We start from the raw sequence: 23376 nt of genomic DNA on the forward strand, positions 1-23376 counted from the left end.
AGTCCCTGCAAATCTCAGAATAAGAACCATTTAGCTGTTGGTACTTTCAGGAGGGAATATATTTCCATAGCCTTTCTTAAGTATTGGGTTATTGACCATTTTTCAAGAGAAAAGGACCCTGCCAAACTGGAAAAGGCGCACAAAATGTTTCAAGTATGAATGCAGATTTGGGAAACATGGAGAAACTGAAGGTCCCTCTCTGTTTAGCATACCCATAAGAAGATTACTAGTTCAGTCTGACAAGCCCCTAAATGAGGAAGGAAGAGGCTTTTGAAAACAGCCAGCTCCAGGCAGAAGGAGGTTTGATGGGCAGATGGACACTGAAGTCAGACAAGTCAGTGAAAAAAATGTGTACCCATTTCTAATAGTGACATCTTACCACACCTAGTCCTTCATCATCTAAGCTGTTCCAAACATGATTGTATTTTTCTGAAGTTCTGTCCTTAGCTGAGGGAGCAGGTATGGGAAAGGTCTGTTTCTGGGTGCACTGTGGTCACAACTGCATGAGCAGAGAAGTTTGTTCTGGCCTTGAATTCCACAGCCTTATGAACAATAAGTGGCCTTCTGCAGATCTGGCTTTCAAAACAATAAAGTATCCTGTGACCTTAGCTTTGGGCCATAAATCATTCTTACAAATGTCAGGAATGGAGCCTTGTTGAAGCGGGTGCTTTAATTAAAATCTCTTACGGGAATGGCAAGTGCAAACTGATATGTTTCCTCTCCAGGTGGGGCAATGAAAGCACTCTACTGCTACAGCCCCCAAGAAGACACATGGTGCCTGGTGACTCAGTTCACCCATGAGAGAGCCAGTTGTGGGATTTCTCCTTGCAACAACAAGCTGTTTATCACGGGGGGCCGAGATGAAAAGAACGAAGTCATTGCAACAGTGCTGTGCTGGGACCCTGAAACTCAGAAGCTGACAGAAGAGTGTGTCCTGCCTCGGGGGGTGTCTCATCACGGGAGCGTTACCCTCAGGAAGTCTTACACGCACATCCGTAGGATTGTGCCCGGGGCAGTTTCTGTCTGACTGTAGGAGAACTGCAAAGAAGCCCAGTACCTCCAGTGCCCCTGTGGCAGTTTTCTAGCTGCAGGTAGCAATGGATGGAAATACCACCGCTGGGGTCCTCTGGGGAGTATCTGTATATATGCTCAGCCCTTGCATTTCCTCTGTACAGTATATCCTTAAATTATCTTAATTCCTTCCCTTCACAGAAAAACAAAGGGACCAGCTGTAGTTTACTCCTGCCAACACAATACCTCCAACCAGGCAAAGAAATGGGAAGTGTAGGTTGGAAATTTGCTTCCCAGCTATATCTGCCCTGAAACGTGCTTGAACTGGCTCAGCCTGGTCCTGAAGTTTGTTCAACTATTTATTAAGTTTGATTTGCAGCACCTACTAGTGAAAAAGAGAAAATGCTTTTTGGAATGAAAGATTTGTAACTGGTGAAAGAAAACATCATTTCCTCCAAAGCTGTGCTTTTTCCCCTGTGGTTGGCACGTTACATTAAGTTAAAACTGTTTTTTTTGTTTGTTTGCTTGAAGACACTTTGAAGGTTTTCAGTTCAGCGTGACCAAAAAAATATCCATCTCTGTTTGCAAACCTTGCTGTCATTTTTAAGAAAGAGACTGCAGAGGCTGCAAATATAAATAAACGCTAATCTGATTCCACTGGATAGTCACTGTAGCTGTTTTCTAATAACGCAGACCAAACCCTCGTTTCTCTGTTGTATGCCGGGGTGGTTCACTGCTCTGCCTGAAGGGCTTTTTCCCCTCGCTGCAGCCGTACAGGAGCGGGGCCCGGCCCCCCGGCTGCTCGCGTCCCCGCCTCCATCCCCGCTGGGTGGCAGTGCTCGCCCAGGAGTTTTCTCACGGGTTTCGGTTTCCTGGAACGCAGACGGACACAACAGTGTTCTGAAGAGAAAAACAGTTCCAGGTACTGTTCCCAGCCTTGATTCCCGGGACCATCACATGCTGTACCAGAAGGGGAAAATGTTCAACAGGCCAGGAGAGTCCAGCATCTGGGTCAGTTGTAGAGAAAGAAAAATAAACAGTGAAGAGGTCACGCCTGGGACACACTTGGCCAAAGGCTGGGAACATACTCCCATCCCTCCTCCCCTGCCTAGTTGCTAGAAAGAGCCAACTCACCATTAAATCAAGACAGAAAACACTGTGCAAAACAAATCTGTCCAAGCAGAGAACAGTGACTCCTTCCATTCTCCTTCCCTCTCTGTAACGTCTCCTTTTGCCTTAATACAGTATTAAAAATAGTATTTCTCGCATGCTGGGCTGAGAAAAAACCCATGGGTTCCTAATTTCACCACATTAATGCCAGAGTGCTCAGCAGTACGGCAGTGCCTGCGGATCGCACTGGTAAGCCTGCTGCAACCATGCAGGCTGAGCAGAGGAGATGCAGCCCGTGGGGCAGATGCATGCCCTTCAACAGGATGGCACAAAATCCTGTCACCTGGAATCTGCTCCATGCCTTGAAACTCACCTCTGCGGGAGCCAATCCCCACCATTTTCTCACCCTTATTTTCCCACAATCCATCAATTTTCAACTGGTTTTTAAATTGGTCCCCTTCCCTCTTTATGTTCCTATTGTTCTGCAGGGTGCAGCACTTCTCACGCTTCCAGGCTGTCCCAGGCTGTCCCATCCCACTCTCCTTTTCAGAGGGGACGAAGAAATGCCCTTTAAAAAGAGTATTTGATGTCAAAAAGTTTTGTGAAGAACAGTTACCACCTTTGACTTGGCTGGCAGTACTGGCTGGTCTGTACTGGCTGAAAGGGACAGGGAAGGTGGATGAATGGGGTGTGTGTCCCTTTCTCCTTGAGGAGCTGCGATTCTGTATCTTCACTTGTTGCCAAAACCAATGATAGTGGCTGCTGAAGCTGACCAATTCTTCCTACTGGGAATCATCCTAAAAACAAGTAGCCCTCAGGAGCTGGTTGCTGATTTTCTCCCATGATGTTAGTAGCAAAACTTGTATTTTTTTTCTTGAGAAAAATAACTTGCTGAGTTGGAAAAAAGTTGTCCACATAAACTTCCAAATAAAAATCCTTAAATCTACATGTCAGAGACAGAAAACAGCCTCTTGTCTCTCCTGTGGTGGTTCCCCAGCCACATCTGCAGACCTGGGGCAAGCGTCAGCCAGATCGTCCCTCACTGACAAACATGAAATAGCAGAACGACAGCTTGGCTCCTTTCCCTCTCCTAACTATGAGTCTATCAAGAATTCTGACATTTTAATAGCAGTTCATAAAGAGATGGTTTTATTCGCCTTCCTGCTCTTTGTACCTTTTGGATTCATGTTGCAGTCTGAAAGACTACAAGAATACTGAAAAACAAAAACTTTCAGGATCAGTAGTTTTATGAAGATGCAAAAAATCACGAGGCTTGTGAAAAAATGGCAAGAACTAGCAGTGCTGTGCCCTCAGTTACCAGCAGCGAGGTAGGGGTTCAGACAGGAGGCAACAGAAATCAAGTTTCAAGGAAACTTGTAATTTCCTTTTCCTATTACAGGCCCTCTCCCCTCTGCCATACATACCCACCTCCCACAGGGAATGGCCACGATCAGTTTCTGTCCAAAGGACATACAACACCTCAGTGTACAAAACCAGTGACTAGCGAAGCAAAGAGCAGACGACTGCCTGTGGGAGCTGCGTGACCTGTCCCTGGGGCAGCTGGTGCTGGTCCCCGGCGCTGGGATGTAGTCCCGGGGTTCTCAGGGCTACCTCGAGCGCAACCAGACAAACGATGGTTTCCTTCTGACCTATTACTATATGAAACTTCCCTTAGAAAATGACACAGCCAACTGATGCAGCAGGAGTAGACGCTCTAATATTAGTTACTAAAACTGCAGGAGGTTAATTAGTTTTACTGAAGAATTATCCAAATCTTTGCAAATGAACTAAACCTCAAACCCAAAGCTGTGCGCTTGTTAACCTGCCTGGAGATTCTCCATATCTCATGACACTGAAACTGATCTTATTTGAGGCACAGACCTAACTGCAGATTTAATTATTCTTCCAGTGCTGTATGGCACAGACCCAGTCCCTGGAACGCGGGTCTGACTCCCTTCAGTCTGTAGGTTACAGACAGCAGCCAACTGCACTGTAAATCCACGGGGAGAGGGAAGAGAGCAGTGGTAAACAAAGTGCCAATATTGGCATAAGAAAAGAGGGGAAAAACTGACCAGGAAATATATTTAGGCTATAAATTAGAATACCTTTAGTGAGTCATGCTATTGCAATTTGTTAAAGGATTACTGCCCCCAGCTGCCAAATCACGTTGAAGTCAACCGCTCTCCATTTCACTTTAAAATGCTGGGCAGGCACAGTGACATCCAAGAAGTTCACTTATGTGACCTGGGAGAGGTCGATAGCTGGGCTCTGGTAAACAGTCTCGGTTTGAATTTCTAGCTCTTGTGTGGAGACATCCTTACAAGGTTGCTAATCATTTCAGCCTTGAGGTTCTGGCAAATAAGGAAGCCTAACAATCTTGAAGACAAAACTCAAGACATTTATGAAAAGAATGACAGGAACCTAGTGCTTGTGACTTTGCCCTGGTGACTCCTTTGGTCCTGTTCAGATAGATCGGGGAAAACCCCAAAGGCAAATGATTCAGGTATCTGGTGTGTTTCTTCTACGCATGCTATAACATGCTGCTTTTGGACCAAACAGCACAGTAATATTCCATGGGAAGAAGTTGTCTACAAACAGTCACTTCAGAAAAACTTATTAATGTTAAACCACCCTAAGGTGGATTAATAAAATATCAACTCACGATGCAGAGATGTGGCACTTAGGGACATAGTTTAATGGTAGACTTGGCAGTGTTAGGTGTACAGTTCGACTCTTAAGTTTTTTTCCAACCAAAATGATTCCATGATTCTAAGACCTTTTTAGAATTCTGTTCAACTTAACTAATTTCAGTTCAACTAAAATCTTTTCCAGGCAAACACCCACTGTAGTGAACAATTTCAAGGACATGAATAAGATTGTTTCATTCATCTTCCTTGGAAGGTCATTTCCACAAAGCAGTGTTTTGTTTGCCTGGTCCTTATGATAGCACTGCAGACCGATGTCATACATGCATAAACTTGCCATGATCACCAATTCACTTCCTCTGCCTTTCAGTGTCCTTCATGTTACCAAACTTCTGGTTGTCTCTAAATATATCCAGGGGACACAAACGTAAGGAAGAGTTACAGAACTGGCAATACAATCCTGCTCACGTCTGTCCTGGAGATTAATTTCATAATTGACAGAGGTTAGCAGGAAGATCAAGCACTATTAACCTGCAGCTACTCAGTCACCTATGGCTGTACATAGAACTGCCTTACTATATACAATTTACACAGTTACCTTCACCACTTGGCATGACAATTTACAATACAGGCAAACTTCAGGTAATAAAGCTTGAAAGAACCTTGCACAGACAAAACAACCTGTAAGTTATCAGCATTGCTGTCAATGCGCATTTAGATAAAGATTTGACCCAGGATATGAGCTGCTCGGGGAGCTGCGGGTACCTTTTTCATTCTTGATCATACCACACGCTAAGGGGATTTAGCAGAAGGCACCTGATCGAGTAGACAGACATTTCCCCCATCCTTCCTAGTGCTGTGGAAAAGGCCTGTTAGAGGCCAAATATAGTCTTATGCAAACATAACTTGTGTGACAGATATCCATGGTACATTCATTTTGCAGAAAAATAAAAGCAGCCAGTAAAAAGCAACTTCTAGGTCCTAATTTTTTATTGAAGAGGACTGAGAAGCATAGAACCATGGTTAAAGCAAATATGCAGCATTACAGTTTATTCACTTGCAACAACTTTACCTTAGAGGTGCTCTTAAGTGTCCCTTAGCAGCAAAGCCACTAAGATGTCCCTGCTCATTCCCACTTCCAAACTGGAATTTGTTAACCCCCCCTCAACCCTCAACTGTACTGACACAGCTGTTCACAAAACATCCTATAAAATAAATTGCTGGCATAATCTCAGCTAAAATAAAAACACCACCACTTCTCTTTGGAGGGATATTTTTAACCTGCAACCCCAGAAGCAGTTGTATCAGCAAACTGGAGAGAGCAGACGCTGCAATGTGAGGAGAGTAACAAGCAGTTTGGGAATGAGGAGAGAAAGATCAGCAGGAGCATCTCAAACAGGCTTCATTGCCAAAAAACATCTCATGCAACCAGACACTGATCTCTTCCTGGCTCACACTTAGTGGAATTCTTCAGAGGAGTGTGAAATACCCAAATGCCACATTCAGCACTATGTATTCCTTTAAGCAAACAAAAGGTGGAGAGAGTCTGCACACAAGGAAAATACTGTGCAGAGTAGAATCAGAGGCCATTTTCTAATGTGTGTCCCTCCCTTTTTTTTTAATGTCCAATGTATTTTTTGTATAAAAAGTAACACATTCTAAAAATACTATCTTTAGAAATACAAAATCTTTCCTGAAGTCCAACGAACAGCACTGCAATTTACATTTCCCACATGGATGTTTATGTCTAATGAAATTTTGATTTCTTTAAAATCAGAAATGCATTTCACTCATCTTCTACAGGTAGGTGGCTGATTTGGAAAACCTTCAAGGATCTTACAAGATAAAATCTTTCTTGCCTTTAAGTACATCAACAGGCTCTGTAGCCGCTCCTCCTGGCTTTCCCGCGGGTTTGATGGCAGGTACCCAACACCTGCTCTGATACCGTGCAGTTGCAACCTGGGAGCAGTCTGCTACAGCAGATTTTTGTGAGCCAGCATTGCGAGGTGCCTCAGCAGGGCCTCAGAAGGAGTGTTTATGTTTATGCCGAGTCCTGTGCCCCAGGTCATGTCTGAGCCATGCTATGGGTACATTTGTACCCAGCCGCACACAGTGCTGCTGCTGGGCTCAGCCTTGGCCTGGTCACATCCGTACGGACCCAGCAGGGAATCAGGGCTCTGGGCTGCCCCGGGCTCCCCACAGCCCCCCACTCGGCTCACCCGGCACGGCACAGCACCCCGCAGGGAGGCACTGCCACCGGCTGCTCCTGGCTCGCTCTCCCCCACTGAGCAGCCCAGCCGTCTCTGATTCCTCCGGACAGTCAGGTAGCAGGGCTGCCCAGCAGATACTGCTCAACAGTGGCATCCCACCGGAGTGAGAGCTTACAAAACTTCAGCGGTTTGCGGATTGTCAGACAGAATCCATAAGGCAGCTAATGCGCTAGCACGCTGTGCGAGACGAAGCACAGTGCTTCACTGAGTACAGTAGTTTCCAGAGGCACCTCCCAGTGTATGTTTTAAAGAATAGGACATTGGCCACCAACCTTGCAGGAATTCAGTAAGTGCAAGAAGAAGCCGTTCTGTTTACAGCATGTTTGGTTAAAGATCTTTTCTGCTGTAGGTGACGCTGTCAAGAGACCCTTTACTTTGCACTATTTTTTTTTTTTTTTTAAGTTTCCAGAAAGCCATCTGCCATGCAGGTGAAAATAATCTTGATTCAGTATCTCCTCTGAAGGATACTGCCTTCCCGCATCAGAACAAAGGTTAGAACTTTGTCCAGGGTAGCATTCACTGTACTTTCAGCTGTGATGCGATGAAAGATCTGTGACCTTCTAGCACCAAAGAGGCACAGTGATCAGCCTATATCAGAGAAGACATGGGTTGGTCACTCCTTCAGATAATTTCTTCAGAAGTTGAGTGATTTCCATCAGGCTTGCATGCTAACAAGGACAGGACAACTCCTCTGCCGCGGCTGTGCTCTGCATTGGCTCAGGATGGTGATGGAGCACGTGACACCAGGTGAAGATGCTTCCTTCTGACAATGGATTTGAGAGATGCTGAGATCTCTCTGTATCGAAGCCCATACAGAAAAGGGAACAAAACTTTAGGCAGAATCATCAGGATGTTGCAGACTGTCAGGGAGACCCAGATTCCTGTCTGCAGTCTGATGAAAACATTAATGCACAAGAATGACTCTACAAAAAGGGCCAAGAGTGGAAAGAAGTAAAAAAATAACACAGTGTTGTGCATTAAGAATGTTACACTGGCTCTGGAGCAGATGCTCTCCCATATACCCGACTGTTTGGTTTTAAAATACAGAATAGCATAGCAACAAAATATTAGAGACAAGCAGAGAAAGATAACTGTGGTAGAAAGCCAGAAACAGAGTTTCACAGCATCAGTCCCATTCAGGGTTAGTATTAGTATTACTGGAACCGAGCACATTTCCAGGACACAGGGCACAAAGCTGTGAGTGCTCGATAGCACCAAGAAGAAAATCCCAGGGAAAGCCCCAGAATACATCCATAGTAATACAATAATTTTTTTAGTTCGCGAAGGAGGCAAAATAGCAACGTAGCGCAAAGGAAACAAAATTGCTATGTATGTGTCCAAGACTATTGCAGCAGCTGTGAACAATCCTCCGCAGTAAGCCACTGCCAGCAAAAATAATAGGAGGATGCAAGCTTCCTTTGGGAGATGTACATGTGCTGCATTGAGAGCAGCTGACAGGGTGTAGAACAACAGATAGATCAGATCAGAAAGCAGAGCATTTCCCAGCAGCATGTACCTTGTTTCCTGACGAATGCGAAACCTAGAGAAGATCACAAACAAGATGGTAGGAATGATGAAGACACCTGCTGTGAGGCAGACAACTGGAGGGATTAAAAACATCTTCATGTTTGTGCTTCTTGGGTTGAAAGCCCATTCTTCCAGCAAATAGAACAAAGAGACATCATCCAAATTCGAGGAACTGTTGAACTCTGTCTCCCTGCTGTGGTATGTAGTTGCATTCACTCTCCTTACTAAAGCACAGCCAGAGAAGTCCATTTCCTCGGGATGACTGTCTGACTTGGAGAAAGAGAGATCTTCCACACTGAGTCCTTAGAAAGGAAAACGAAGCAGAGAATGCAAAAACCCCGTGGAAGAAAAGTGATTTCTGTAGCCAATTCTACTAGCTCTTCTCAAGGATTGAAAGTTGAAACTTGTAAGTGAATTCTGTGGTGCCAAAAGATGTTTTTGCCTAAAGTGGAGATTTTCTTTTTGTTCTGCAAAATCTAATGTTTAGAAAAGAGAGAAAGAATCTTTGTGTAACTTAAAGAGTCTAAGTCCCTCAGCTAGCTCTTTGATCAGAAATGAATAGGTTGAAGATTTTCAGTAATTTGAGTTTGTTCTTACCACATTATCACTTCAACAAGGCAGATGAAATATTAGCTTGATTAAACAAATATGTGGTGATACAGAACATTCCACATGTACTGATGTAGCAGAGTCATAAATGTGATGGGGTGGTGTTTTGTACCAATATATATGCAACAACACAATTGATTTGAAGTGATCAATAAAAATGGCTCAGTCCTGTTGTAAAATTGTATCACAATGGCTCTAGTGAATGAAATCATCTTATTTATAGATGATGAACATTTTTGCTTCAGGGAATCAAATCACATTATTTATAGATGATAAGCCTTCCCCTGCCTTTTTTAAATGCATGATATACAAATATTGAATCCTCATCTATTGCAGACCTACAATCAATCTGTCAATTGTCTGGGATGAGCGACATACACTATAATGTAGCAGCACACCCCACAGCAGACTTGGCATTTCCAACGTCCATTTGGAGACCATTTCTTGGCTTGCTGGCCGGCACGCTGCTGCTGCACTGCACTGCCTTTACTAGCAGATCTCAGGATCAGAGCTGAGGGTGCAAGGCGAGAACTGCAGAGAAGGAGCTCTTCAAGTTCTTCCAGGCATAGTCTGATCGAAAAAAAGCTGATTGTTTTTTTAATAGGCTCAACACTGGCTAACAAAGCATTAGTTTTAATCAAAAAGACTTTATTGATGCAGTTGTTCACCGTCTTGTGTGGTGCAAAGTGGGCATAGCAGCACCATTTTATTTCACAGTCTAATCCTCCTGCAGTTGCTTGTCCCTGTGTACACTGCACAAAGCAGCACACTGCTGCCATGACATCACATTACTTTGCTATTTACACAGGGCATAAGTAGCAAAGACAAGAGACATGAAGAATATACAGCTTTGTCAACTCCCAGCTCCAGCTCCTCTTCTCACCAGTGGTGTAGGGGTACCTCGGAGCTTTTTAAGTAATGGTAAACAACAAAGAATTACTCCCAGTATTTAACAAACAGCGTGAGGACAAGCTGAAAGTCTAACAAAACAGTCAAAATAAGCAGTCAATGAAATGTGCTGGCTGCTCACCTGTTTTGAAGTTGTATTATTTACTTAGGTGCCTAAAAATAAAAATGTCTAAGTTCAGACAACTTTTTTTGGCAGTCCTGTCAACTCTACCAGGACTTCCCACAGTCACCAGCATGGTCAACTCTTCATCTATTGTTTCAAGCATGATCTTCCTTCTCCTCTCAAGTAATATGGATTTTACTACTGATGCTAACAGAGCAGAGGGAATGCAGCCTGTGACTCAGCATGGCATTACTGTATTCATTATTTCCCCAGCACTACCAGCATATAGCAATGTAGCATGCTTCTATCCATGGGAGACAGCCCCACCTCAGAAAGTCATGCTGTGCCATGGACATGCTGTCTCAGGACATGCCAAGTAAGAAAGCAGACAGCTCATGAAATTCAGCATCAGTCACCAAATCTCATGCACATTTCATTTCCTTACACACTGATAGTTGGCATCCATGGAACTGTACGTTAAGACAGTTTGACAGGCTGTGCCATATGGAACAAAAGGATAGGAGGCAAAACCAGTGATAATTTTAAGCGCAGCATTTCAGTTGCTATGGTGCCTGGGTAGGCAAAACAGGTGATTGTTTTCTCTCCCTCAATCCTGCATCAACCAAAAAGTGTGTGAACAATATTGATGCAATTATACGTTTGGCTTCAGGATCATGCCCTGCAACTATCAGTGAGTCACAACACAGTTAATACCTTAAGTAGACAGTAGCTCTCAAATGCCCAAACTGTTGAATTATATAGTTGCTGCAAAATGGAAGGGAAGCAATGAAAACTCAAGTGTGGGCAAATCATCTCCAACTATAATTTCAGACCTCTGTTAATGGTGGAAGTGTTTGCTGCCTCCTAGCTCATGGCATTCCAAGAATGTCTTATTAATGAGCAACTTTGCTCATTTCCATATAAAAATCACAACTGTATTTTCCAGCAGCTGGTGAACAAACAGAAGAGTTCATTGTCATCTCAGCTGCATGCTTTCAGCTGATAGAAAAATAAATACAAATACAACATACAATGATCTTCTGGCATTTATGGAAGTGTCTAATGCAGCCAAGTATTTAAGAGGAATGGTTACGCAGCACTTTAGTTCTGCAAATACATATCTTAAGGGCTCATTGCTTATATATAGTTTTTCAATCAACAAATAGGGTTTTTTTCCAGTCTAATTATTTTTCTCCTGGTGTCTGAAAACATCCTTATAGCAAAGCTACTCCTTCCTCTTGGATGCAAGAGCTAGTTATCATAATAGTTATCATGAGCTAGAAGTCCCAGCTACATCTGGGAGGGTAACGAATACTGACATCCTCACTACTGAAAAGTGTGAAGCAAAAATGGTAACTCTAGCAACCTTCAACTGAACCACTTTTTAAAATCCACTGCTATGGCCATGAAAGTGTAAATGTGAATAATTTGAGGTAAATAACGCAAAAGGTTTGTAAAGGTATGAATCCACGAATTATTCTGCAGTAGCTGACTGCAGGTTCAGTCTCAGCTGACATCCTCATGACAAATGCAAAGTATCTCATGCCTCTCTCATTTAGCCCACATGCAAAGAGTACCACAGAGCCCATGAGACATCACAGGTCCACAGCCTGGCTTACCCTGTGCTCAACTGTTCATCTGCTACAGCCGATGAGTGGCAAAGTCCTATGGCATGAGCTTGTTCAGCTTTAACTGTGCTACAGTAAAAGTCTTAGGAATGCAGGCAGCCTTTAGTTTTACAAAAATGGAAAGCAGCAGATAACTGGAAGACAGAATCAACCCCATCAGACCTGTACAGGTCCAGCCAAAGCCACTCCCCTCAGGTTTCCACAGGGGCTTATAACTGTTCAGTATATTTCTGCTAGATTTAAAAATTTAAAAGGTTGGTGTCTTGGCACACTGATATACGCCTAGAATAGGTGAGCGAGGAGAACAAGGTTGTTGTCTCCTTTCATTTTTTGAGCTTAGGAGGCATTTCCACATCTGGACCATTTACTAGGGGCTGGCAGCTCTGAAGAGCACTCCTGAGGATACTGAACTTAAAGGGCTCCTTGCCATTGTGCCTGAGCGTTCAATATTTTGTGGTGCCAACCTGAATGATTCTCCTGCAATTTCCTGTAAACCTGGCCTTAATGCTCTAGTTATTGATTTTTTTAAACGCTCTCTGGTAAATTTATGTTATGCGCTTGTCTTTTTTACATATCTTGCTTATTCAGCCCTACAGTATTAGCAGCCCCTCTTTTGTCTCTTGTTCTGGCTCAATACAGTCTGTATTGAATTTCAAACTAAATCACACACTGTCAATTACTTTACCCATTTCTGCTTCAATCAACATCCCACTGAAAGCTTAGTTATCTTATCTGTTGAGCTTGGGAGACCTAAGAAAGCATGCATTTAGCCATACTGAACAGTGTAACCCCAGCAAAGATTATACTACATTATATTCTGTTATATAAACGTATACCGACTATATAAATACTGACTATAAACAGGTATTGTCAAATTGAATATAAAAGGTCAGAAATATTCCTGTCTTATACTAGTTGGTATGGACTTCACTGTGTAGACACATAGGGAGGTTTCCTATTTCACAAAGAGTTTAGTCTAACTGATTCAACAAATCAACAAGCACACTGCTGCCATGGCATGGAAGCACCATACAAGAAAGGGAAGCCAACCAGAATAATGCTAAGGTTTCCCCAGCTCTTCATCCCAAGAGATTGTGTTAGGAGGGGATACCCAGAGGAAGTGTGTGACTAAATTGCATGCTCACGTTCACCTCTGAGGTTCCCTGTGTACCATCACGTCACTGTCTCAGTATGAGCATGCAGTCTTTGTCACGGCTGCCTACTCCAGAGTAACTCATCAGGTCCTAGCCTAGAACATGGTACAGTGCTTTGGGTATGCCCCCGAGACTGATCTGCTGGCTGGGAGCCCAGGGAGAGCAGTGCAGCAGCTGCCTCAGAGTCCACTTTGTATGAGGCTGTTGCGTCCAACAAATCAACATTGTCACTGGAATGTTGTTTCATGGGGATACTTCCAGCCATGTTTAGTAACGGAGCCTTGGTCTCAGAAGCCTTTACGTGCTATTGCAGTTTCTTCAGCTTCCTTCTGCGAGTCTCCCCCTTCCGGGCTTATCTAGGTCCAGAAGGCACCTCACTTGCTGGTGAAGCTATCCCAGCCCTGAATAGCCAAGTGCCCATGAGCAGGCCAGCTCCTCCCAGCAGGGCAGGGAGAACCAGCCACAATGATTTCCTGCCTGGACCCATACTCTCACTCTAGGGAAATGAGTTGCTGTCAGTGAAAAAACCAAGTTATTAGAACAGTTTGACTGCACTGTTCTTCTGGTTGAGCTTTCCCTTTTTCTTCTCCTTTAAATACAAAGTAAATTAAAAGACAACATTTCCTAAACCTTTAAGATTCCCTTTAAACTTTTCTGCAAGCTTCTTCAGGGTCAGGTCCCACAGGGGAGAGGTACAACTTGACTGTCCTAGTCTCCATGCCTCAGCTGTCTGTTTCCACCTGGCTCCAGAACTATCGTCCAGTGCCTTGCTTGTTATTTGCAATAGATAAGAGCACATGCATTGCTCTTGTAATTGTACAAAGTTCACAAGTCGGGCATAGCAATTACTAAAGTTAAGGAAAAAATAGGTGTGAAAACTAAGCTCAGATTATAATGATTTTAAAGGTCAAATGAAACCTGAAACAAAAGAAAACAGGGATTAGAAAGTGCTTGTTTGAAGACATTTTGATAAGACTCCCAAACAAAAGAGAGAACATTGAAAGAAAGACTGGAAGGACTCAGCATTAAATCCCTGAATCACTTCTTCTAATTCCAAGTACCATCAGGCCATGGTGATCACAAAGCCAAGGTAAATTTTGCAGCAAATCTGCCTTGCAGCTGCAATATTGAGAATTAAGCTGGATGTCAGCAGAACAAAATTTTGGAATGTCGGACAAATATTTCAACAAAAGGTTAGAGAAGTAACACAACCTGAGGAAAAAAGTGCCTATAAGTCCCAGACACCACCTACTTTCTTGCAGGTCACTTCTTGGTCCTGACTGCTGCAAGCTGCAGCTAGCAGAACTCACCTGTTTTCATTTCCTGAGGCTCACAAGGCAAGGCAAGACAGGTTTTCCTCCTCTGCCACAGTGCCTCTTTCATGCTGAAAGGACCTACGTGATTCAGTCACTAACATCTTTTCACGTGACAAGCTGAAGAGATGAGCAGAGATTTACAACAAACAACTGCTAGTTTATGCGGTCATTTATAAACAGATTCATGGGACACCAAGAGAAGCCAGCCTAGACTGTTTCTTAGATTTAATGATCTCTCCTGCCAAACTACTTTTTATAACAATGCCATTTGTGAAACAGGAGAAACAGCCTACTAAATAAAGCCTATTTTAAAAGTACTAGCCTTCTTTCCTAAAGCAGTTTAATGTGTAAGGAGGAACATTTCTAAAATTTCAAACACTATACAACTTTGGTGCTAACAGGTGCTACCTGCAGAAATGTAAGGCCTTTAGGTAAAGAACAAAAACGTATCACTCTTATCTGATGATTTAGCAGCTATCAGAAAAGATTAAACCCATATTCAGTATCACACAGAGTAATGAGCAGAACTAGAACTACACATCTGAATTTGTAGCTCCTTGACTCCTCCTTCAAGTTGGGCGGAAAGGTCCTTCTCCTGAGAGAAAGTTTCTCAAATGGGGGAGCCACATACATCCACCCGTCTCCTAAGAGCATCCTTCCATCTCAGGCTGTCTTTCTGCTTGTGCCAGGCACCGAAAATTTTATGTCTCTGTCCTGTCTCACCATCAATGATCTCCAACACTGCCTAGAAAAGATTGCCGCAGGTAGGCAAAAGCAGAAGTTATGCCTTATGTTAAGAAGTTATGGCTATGTTTTTGTCTTAGCATGTTTTGCCTCATGTAAAAAGCCTGGCAGTATAGCAGAAGTTTACCATGGTATTTCCTTGAAGGATGATTTGATGAGAAGGGAGGCAGACGGCTGGAGAGTGTAAACTGCAAGATAAAATGAAATACCAGAAGAGGGATGGAAGGAAAAAAGGGTAGAAGAGACAGGTTGGCATATACAGGCAGACGGGCAGGGGCTTTAATGGTGATGCAGCCAACAGGAGGACCCCAGCCACCGCTGCACACTGTCACAGCTCCTCCCGGACAGCCGGGAAGCATTCACCTGCACTGTACAAGCTGGGGGGCAAAGACAACATAGGAATCGAGACAGAAGGAAACACACTAGAAGTGGAGTAGAAACAGAAAAGGGAGGAAAAACGCAGTGTGAAAGAAAATACATGTTATCTCTTCCTATTCATGCCTTCTGATGACAGGCTGTGTATGAATGGATACAATCCGCACACAGCACAAGGCACAGCACCATCCTGGGGAGGAAGAAGCCTTGCTGCCAAAGTTATGATGCTCCTTCCCAGTTCCCAGTGCTGCGCCTAGGATCGGCAGTGGTTCCCAGGTGGCAAAGACACTGAAGCAACATTGATTCTCTGAAATACCTCTGCCCACAGGGAGACGCTGACCTTATCTCACACTGATGAAGCAGGTGCCAGGCACAGCCGCCATATGGCAGGGAGATTAACTGCCAGCATGTGCTGAATAAGAGTCACAATCTCTTATTAGCCAAGCGGGGGACACGCTGTGGGTCACACACACAGTGCCATTCACAAGCTCTGTTGTTCCTTCCCAGCACTCCTTTGTTACTTAGCCAGCACAGGTGCTTAAAAATTAGATTTTCTCCACATGAGGCCTCACTGCCTTGTCCACCATAACATCGGCTTTGTGCTCCTGCTCATTTCCATAGCAATACCCTGTCCTCTCACAGGGGAGATTCAGACTTCAGGGCAGGAAAGCAATGTTAAGGAGGGAGCAGGAACACAAATGCTCTGAACTTATAAAGAAAAGAGCTATTATTATTATTATTTTTTTTTTAGGCAAGACTACCACGGTTTGCATTTTGTAAGTCCCCATCAGTTTCACTCTCGGGGTGGCCTCCACAGGCACAAGGCAGAGGGCACAGCACCCCCGGCAGAGTTACAGCTCACAATAGGGAGAGACTGAGGCGTGGAAAGAACATTGCTGAAGGCAGCCAGCAAGCTGAGATCTTCACTGAACGCAGTCAGTTTTACTTCTAGTTTAATTATTTGTTTCTTCCTTCTCCAGTCCAAATCCCAGCTTGTTAAAGGGTGTACATAAGGAGCACCAGAGAAGACATGTCCTCTCTTTTCCTTTGCTATTGTGAACAAAGGTACAATGGTACTTGATGAAAAACGGAGGCCAGGTGCATTTTCAGCAATTTAACACAAATTATACTGAAAAGCCATGGCAGAGCCAGAAATTAGAACTCAATTGCCTGACTCTTGGTTCAGGGCCAGCATACCGCACTCCCTTTTCAGTCTCTCTCATAACCTTTGCTACTTACCAGCATTGTAGCCAGCTCCAGACTGCCTCCAGGTAGCTCAGAGATAGCTCAGCTATCCACACACAAATGCCCATCCTGTATGAGTTTGTTATATTTACACCTGCTGGGGGTGACTAGAAAACATTTTTTCTAACCCATTCTCAGCATGTTCTCAGGAATTCCTAGGTCCTTTCAACAGAGCTGCTTTTTTCCTCCCATGAAGCAGCAGTTACTTGCTCCAAAGAAAACATTTTGATGCCAGCCCAGCACAATGGATAGCAACTAATATAAAGATGCACCAAACTGCTATAGATCACAAAAGCTGCAAGACAACATACACAGGAAGAAAACTCAAATAAATTAGCAACCCGGTTTAATGAGCCATTTTAACAGGCCGTGAGTTGAACCACATGAGAACTGCACTGCTCTCTCTCCAAAGTCCCCCAGAGATGCTCTGAGGCAGTTCAGTGACCCCCCCCCCCGTGCAGTTCCCATTCCTGGAAGCACTACCACCCTCAGATGTTCAGGTGGTCACCCAGTACTAGCTGCCCCATGACTCCTTCCCCTTTCAAACACTTGGCTTCCCTGGGAAACCCACAATATTCTCTTGGTTTTGGATCTTGCCCCCGCTGTATTCAAACCAGCACTGTCAGATCAGTGCCAGCTATAGCTCTAGCACGGCAGCTGTGGAATTATGTGTGCCATCCCGCAGGACACCAGCTCAACCCCTGCCGCTTGTGTCTTTTCATTTCCTGCCAAGTATTGTGCCAATTTCTTCCACATCAATTTCTGAGCTGAGACCCTGTTTGTTTCTCTCTCCTGCCTGCTACTGGAGATAGAAGTGATGGCAAAAATGAGATGTGCCATGCCACTTTTCAATCCCCAGTAATGTGTTCTGGATGTCTCCTGCACTATTTCTGAACCACTTCAGCTCCTGTCAACACCCTTTTCGAGGCAGTTGCTGATATGCATCTCTGAGCCCCACTTTTAGTCAAAGCAAACATGCATCTAAGGCAGTTTCTGCTGTTTGCAGCCTGAGAAGCTGGGGAGCCAGCGTAAGGGGAAGTCCCTCTGCTTCCGTAGTCTCAAATCTGCACCGCCAGCAGAACAGGCTTTTTACACAAACCAAATGTTCTTGAACCTCTGCTGTCTGCTTGGGCTGACACAGAAGCTGCCTGCCACGTGGTCTGCATCTGGTTTCACAGCAAGTATCTCACCTTGACACTTGGCTAAAAACATTACAGCAGCAGTGACCTCAGCCCCGGAGTGAGAGAAACGTTGTGTAAGGACAGACCAGAGGAAGGTAAGGGCCCTTGAGGCTACACACCAAGCTGCTTACTGGCAAGATTCCCAGGTCCACCCTTCCTGTTCCCTAAATAAAGAGAGGTCTGTCCCATGATTAGCCATCAATAAACAGCAGCTTGGGGACTTTCCCCCCTCCAAGCAAAGCCTTTCAACCTGTCAGAGAACAGCTTGCAGCGGGTTAACTCCCTCTTTGTCAGACTCAAGACAGGGGCCTTGGAGTCTCACAGGGTGTGTGCAGGGATACAGAACTATAAAAAGGTATTTGTTCCTGTCTATGAACTGGAGGAGGGTCAGCTCCTCCTACTTACCCTTCATACTGTCCTTTCTGGTTTTAGCATGCTATAAATTACCAGCCTCTCTGATAATTTATGCATAATCGGGACCGATTTCCAGCAAGAGGCCCAACAAAAGCAGCTCTGAACTACTAAGTAATTTACTGTTTTTGTTTTCAGTTAATACAGTAGCCTTAGGAACAAGCAGCCCATGTTCGTTCTTTGGGCACAAGCCCATCGCTAAGCTGACAGCAAGCCAGTCCTATGTTAGGCAGCATCTAGTCTGCTGAAGAGTGGGAAGAAGCACGTTCCTACACTCATGCACTGTATTTATTTTTCTAAGGACCCCTTCTAATCTGGAAATTTTTCTGTATTTTCATCTGCCCTGGAATTTTCTTCTTCTGCCTCCAGACATTCCCTTTCCTCTTCTCAGGGAAATACCATGCCTGCCTCGAGCTTTTACTTGGTTGGGTGGTGCTTTTTGGGGGCAGATGCGGTAGGGTGGAGGGAAGGGTTCTTCTGCAGAATCCTGTCCTAGGAGCCGTCTGTGTCTCCATGCAGCCCCAGTGAAGACAGCAACAAATGTAGTAAGCGTATGTACCATGCCTCCGAATCCATGCAGGAGCTGAGCCCAGTGTGAGAGGATGCACAGAGAGGCGGAGATTATGGCCATCTAATTCAGCGTGCTCTGGGCTCTTAGGTCAAACACAGCGTGGAAGACACTTCCACCTGAGCTACTTACATTCCTGCACTACAATCTTTTGTGTGCACTAGACATGAGGGGATTATGGCTGCTGTGAGCAGTACGGAAAAGCCACTAAGGCCTCATCTCATGCTACATACGTTTCCCCCTGCCGCCCCCCCCAGCCAGAGCAGACAGGTTCTTGCCGCTGGCCCCCAGCAGAGTTGTGACTGGCACCTCCAAGACTCATTTGGCATGTCAAGGTGCACTTTGAACCACATCTGCCTTGTAACATTGAAAAGGATGGGCCAGCCTGGCTGAGACCGGGAACAGTTTGGCTCAGAATAACCTTTTTGTTAAGCAGATCTGGCCTGGGCTTGGTTCTGCTACAGAATGAGCATAATTACATTTATTATGACAAGCCGTGACTGTGTACAGGCAACCTTTTTCCCAGACTCAACTCCCATAACTACAAAAAAGTTGGATTAACCCTAAATCTTACCTTTCCTTCACAAATTCACACTAGTAATGACTCTTAAAACTGTTTTATCTGCAATCCACATGCTCACATCTCTTCTCAGCTTCTGGTTCCAGCCTTGAGGTTGTCCAGATTGTCCCTTTGTCCTTTTAAGACCTCTGCACTAACCACACTAATCCTCGGTAAGCAATCAAATCTGCCCATCTGTGCTTTTACTATTTCCCTTGGCACCATGGTACGACTTCTCTATTTTAATTAACTCAAACTGGATGCCTTGTCAAGACTTAGCTCCTCTGATTTCTCATTATGTTATCATAATACCATTTAGCAACACCACCCTTCTCAGCAAGGAAAGCTGATTCCAGCCCCTTGAAGGCAGCACAGTGAAACAAAGAGCACTCACCAGGCCCTGTAGCAATATGCAGTTGCATTCGTGCATTTTCTTCCCAGTAAATACACCAATTCTTGCCTACTTACAAAAGCACACTTTAAGGCATGTTTTCTTATTTTGTTTTTGACAGTCATGATCACTTAATTTCAACTTTTTAACCCATCTGTGCATGCTTGATGAATGCCCCCTACATGTACCTTAATAGTGGCAGTTTCAACTTACTACCAGCATCAGTTGTTGGTACCCTGCACCACTGTTTGGCCTTTTCCTGCTAAGTAACTCATTACTTCAAATTGTCCTGAGCCTATTTCATATTTTGCAGCAGTTTAAGACCCAAAGTCCATAGGTCACTTCACAAAACGACAAGGAAGACTTGTTTTAGTACAAATATTTCCAAACCTATTTAGCTGGGGTACCAGTATTAGCAGCAACAGCAACTGAGAAGACAGCAATATCACCCAGCTCTGCAATAGGCTGTATGCACCACACTAAGGCAGGACACAGAATTCTTCTATCCCATCATTTTATTGCAGTCCCCAACCATTTCCTTACCCCAACCTAAACCACACCCAACTCTCAGCAACACCTTACCCTCAGTCTCAGTTTTTTCCTCTCTAAACAGAGATAGCCTGTTTCTGTCTCTTAAATTGGTGTGCAGTTCCTGCAGGTGCTCTGAGTTGCCATTTGTGCACAAGGCATCGTTAGCACCAGCAACCTGCCTCTCATTAACTCCTGGTCAGCTATTTTGTGAAACTCCCTTTGTAAGAACCTGCACACCAGCAAAATTAGACACAGTCTCTGCTACACATCCAACATCAGGCTTACTTAAAAAGCTCTGGAGTGGTGTGTACCACTGCATGGTGTGTGAGTCATCCTCTGGGAATATCTAGCACTGGAAAGAGCTGTGTGTGAAAGGAGTTTACCTACATGGAGGTCATGGCAGGAAGATGAGGCTTGTGTCAAGCATCTAGCAATTTAACACCAGGCAGCATCAGCAAAATGCAAGAAGCATGGAAGGTATAATTTGGACAAACAGCAGTGACCTGGAGGAACACATACAAGGAAGTATTTTCTGCCATGCTCCAAGGAAGAGACTTCCAAAAATGGCTTCCTGTTGGCTTGTCACAGGCAGAATAATCAGAAGGGACCTCTCTCAAAACTCCTCAACCAGTCAAAGCTGAGGTCGATTAATGCAATTCTGTAAATGTTAATAGAGTAATTTCAGTCTGCAACCTCTGAATTTTTAGTTCTGGTTTTTTTCCCCCTTAGGCAACCCTGCCAGGTATAAACATTTTAAGCAGAACAGGTGCAACAAGACAAATGGCAAGGCTTTAATATCATTGTTTTCTCTTTTGTTCATGAACATGCATGACAACCTTGCAACCTTAAGTCCCAATCTCAATTTGTTATACGTGGATAAAAAGAACATTTAACAGCTGCTTATATAGCTCCCATATGTGAGAAGGCAAGGATTTTAAGCATACATATTCTGAGTACAGATTGACAATAGAAAAAGACAAGGTATTCTGATGTAGGTATTGAGTTGCAGGAATACGGCTGCCCAGTTTCAGGACTGGAGAAGACTTGAGTCTGGCCTGCGTGAATCATGGGATATAAAGTTTGTTGACAAAGCTGGAAGCGAAATTCAAAGCCAAGAAATTGTTTCCATGTTTAAAGAGAAACACAGCCAATGTTTGATGTGGAGGGCCATCTAGTGGAATGTCTCTTTGCTTGCAACAACAGCCCAACTGCGGTCTTGCAACAGTGAACAAAGACATCTTTGCTTGTTAACGGCTCAGAAATGTGTTTTACGAGCTTTTCTTTTCGAATGCAAGGCTTCCCTGCTGAGACACTACAGCACCCTCAGGAGAGCCTCTGAAACAAGAAATCAAGCCTGTCTTGCTGCCTTTGCAACAAAAGTGTGCATTTCCTAAAATTACTTTCCTTTGATTAATGATTTCAGGAAGCTTTCCTCAAAGAAAAAGAAAAAAAAAAAAAAAAGGGAAACAACAACAAACACTTCCCCCCTCCCATCTCCAAACCCCAGTTCCAGGTTGTTCTCTTTTAACACAAGTTCAAAAGTGGCTATCAGGCAGCACAGGGTGATGGTGCAGAAAGGCATTAGTATATATGTAACACTGTCTCTGGTATTTGATCCTCAGCATTTTTTCACAGAAATATCGAGTGTTCTGTGTGAGATTCTCTGGTCAAATGACTGTGATAACCCAGAAAATACTGGAGTAACTTCAGAGATGTTCAGATTAATTCACCCAGCCACCCATCTGTGCAGCAAGAAAGGTGAGAAGTGGGTTTTACAGAAGTTGTTAGGGTTACTTATAAATCCCACTGCAGATCTGGAAATCAACTAGGATTTCCAAAAGCATGGAAAAATCTCTCATATTTAGGTTTTTACTATTTTATCACATTTTATTTACTATTGCATTAAAGTTTATAAACAATTACGGCTTAACAGAGGGTTTTTTCCCACTGAATTAAATATGAAGTAAATAGTTCAAGCAACAGTAACAAAGCCTGCTTTTCTGGAAGCTTGTAATCTGTTGTTGATGAACTACCCTTGGTATCTAAAAATGTTTACCTGCCTGCAATGCTACTTCTTGATTTCTAAGAAATGTGGAGTTTCTTTTCCAGCCTTTTTTCCCCAGCAGATATACTTGCATGGTCTGTCTGCTAGCTTGCCCCCTAGTTTCATGAAAGCTTTAAAAAAAGGCTGTATTTTCTGAGAGCACTCTCACTATCTCAAGTTAGGATAAACTTGGCTAACAGGTGTAGAAGTTATTCAGAGGCAGGGACAATTATTCAGGTACAAACAACAAGATTTCATAAATCTGGAAATTAAGATAAAAAGAAGTTACAATATTATAAATTTTCGTGTTAAAAATGCTTTAGAAGTGTGCAACCAATTACTTTGTTCCATGAAAGCTGACTTTGTATATCTATTTCTTCTTTATTATGAAGCAAATTAAAACAGTTACATTAAATGTATTAAGTGAGGATATGCAGTGTCTGAGAGTGTAGTTTTGACTGTTCTCTAGCCAACCAGCATCTCTCGTATAAGCATATTGCTTAATATATTAATACAAATTATGCCTAATGCAACCAGCAAAAGAAAAAAGGCCAAAGAATCAATGGGAACAATACATCCTTACATTTTCCTGAACATTTTTTCTGTCTAGAAATATTTCAAATGCTTATTAAATGAGAGCTATTTTTCCTGGCTCCTTTTGACTCCACTTCTCATCTTTTATTGCACCAGCGCACTGTATGCATACGCACTGCTCACAAAGCAAGAAGCCAAAAGAGACCCCAGAGCGGCTCTGTGCCCCTTTGCAGCCCTCCTGCTACAGCACCAACCCCGGGCAGCTCCGCACACCACGGAGCCCCCAGCTGTAGGTGCAGCAGCTGTGCTGCCCTTCCCCTGCCTCCTGTCCTTGGCCCTGTCACCGCACAGCTGGGCTGTCACCAGCGTGTTAGCCACAGCTCTGAATGGGGGTGCTGGAGCCCAGACAATACTCTAGTGCTGGGGTGCTACGCAGTGTCATTATGCCTCTTGGCTTCAGCAGTGAATCTGCTCTCCCTCTCCTCACAGAAAGTGCTGACGATTGCCATAA

At 43.9% G+C, this 23376-nt stretch overlaps 2 protein-coding genes across 3 annotated transcripts in view; one reads left to right on the forward strand and one right to left on the reverse strand.

Moving 5' to 3' along the window:
• Nucleotides 1-1668, forward strand: part of KLHL6 (kelch like family member 6) — a 22203-nt gene extending 20535 nt beyond the window's left edge. For both annotated transcript variants that reach the window (XM_080409791.1, XM_080409792.1), the window contains one exon: nt 726-1668. In XM_080409791.1, coding sequence (XP_080265917.1) covers nt 726-1027 — 302 coding nt within the window. In that variant the 3' untranslated portion in view covers nt 1028-1668. The remainder of the gene's footprint in view (nt 1-725) is intronic.
• Nucleotides 1552-21896, reverse strand: GPR148 (G protein-coupled receptor 148). Its single transcript, XM_080409847.1, has one exon. The coding sequence runs from the start codon at nt 8810-8812 to the stop codon at nt 7754-7756; it is 1059 nt and encodes a 352-aa protein (XP_080265973.1). The 5' UTR covers nt 8813-21896; the 3' UTR covers nt 1552-7753.
• Nucleotides 21897-23376: the final 1480 nt, after the last annotated feature.

Source organism: Falco punctatus, assembly GCF_963210335.1.
Source record: "Falco punctatus genome assembly, chromosome: 13".
Lineage (NCBI taxonomy): Eukaryota > Metazoa > Chordata > Aves > Falconiformes > Falconidae > Falco > Falco punctatus.

Coding starts and splice junctions, on each gene's coding strand:
- GPR148 (XM_080409847.1), bottom strand. CDS start 8,812: ATGGACTTCTCTGGCTGTGCTTTAGTAAGGAGAGTGAATGCAACTACA.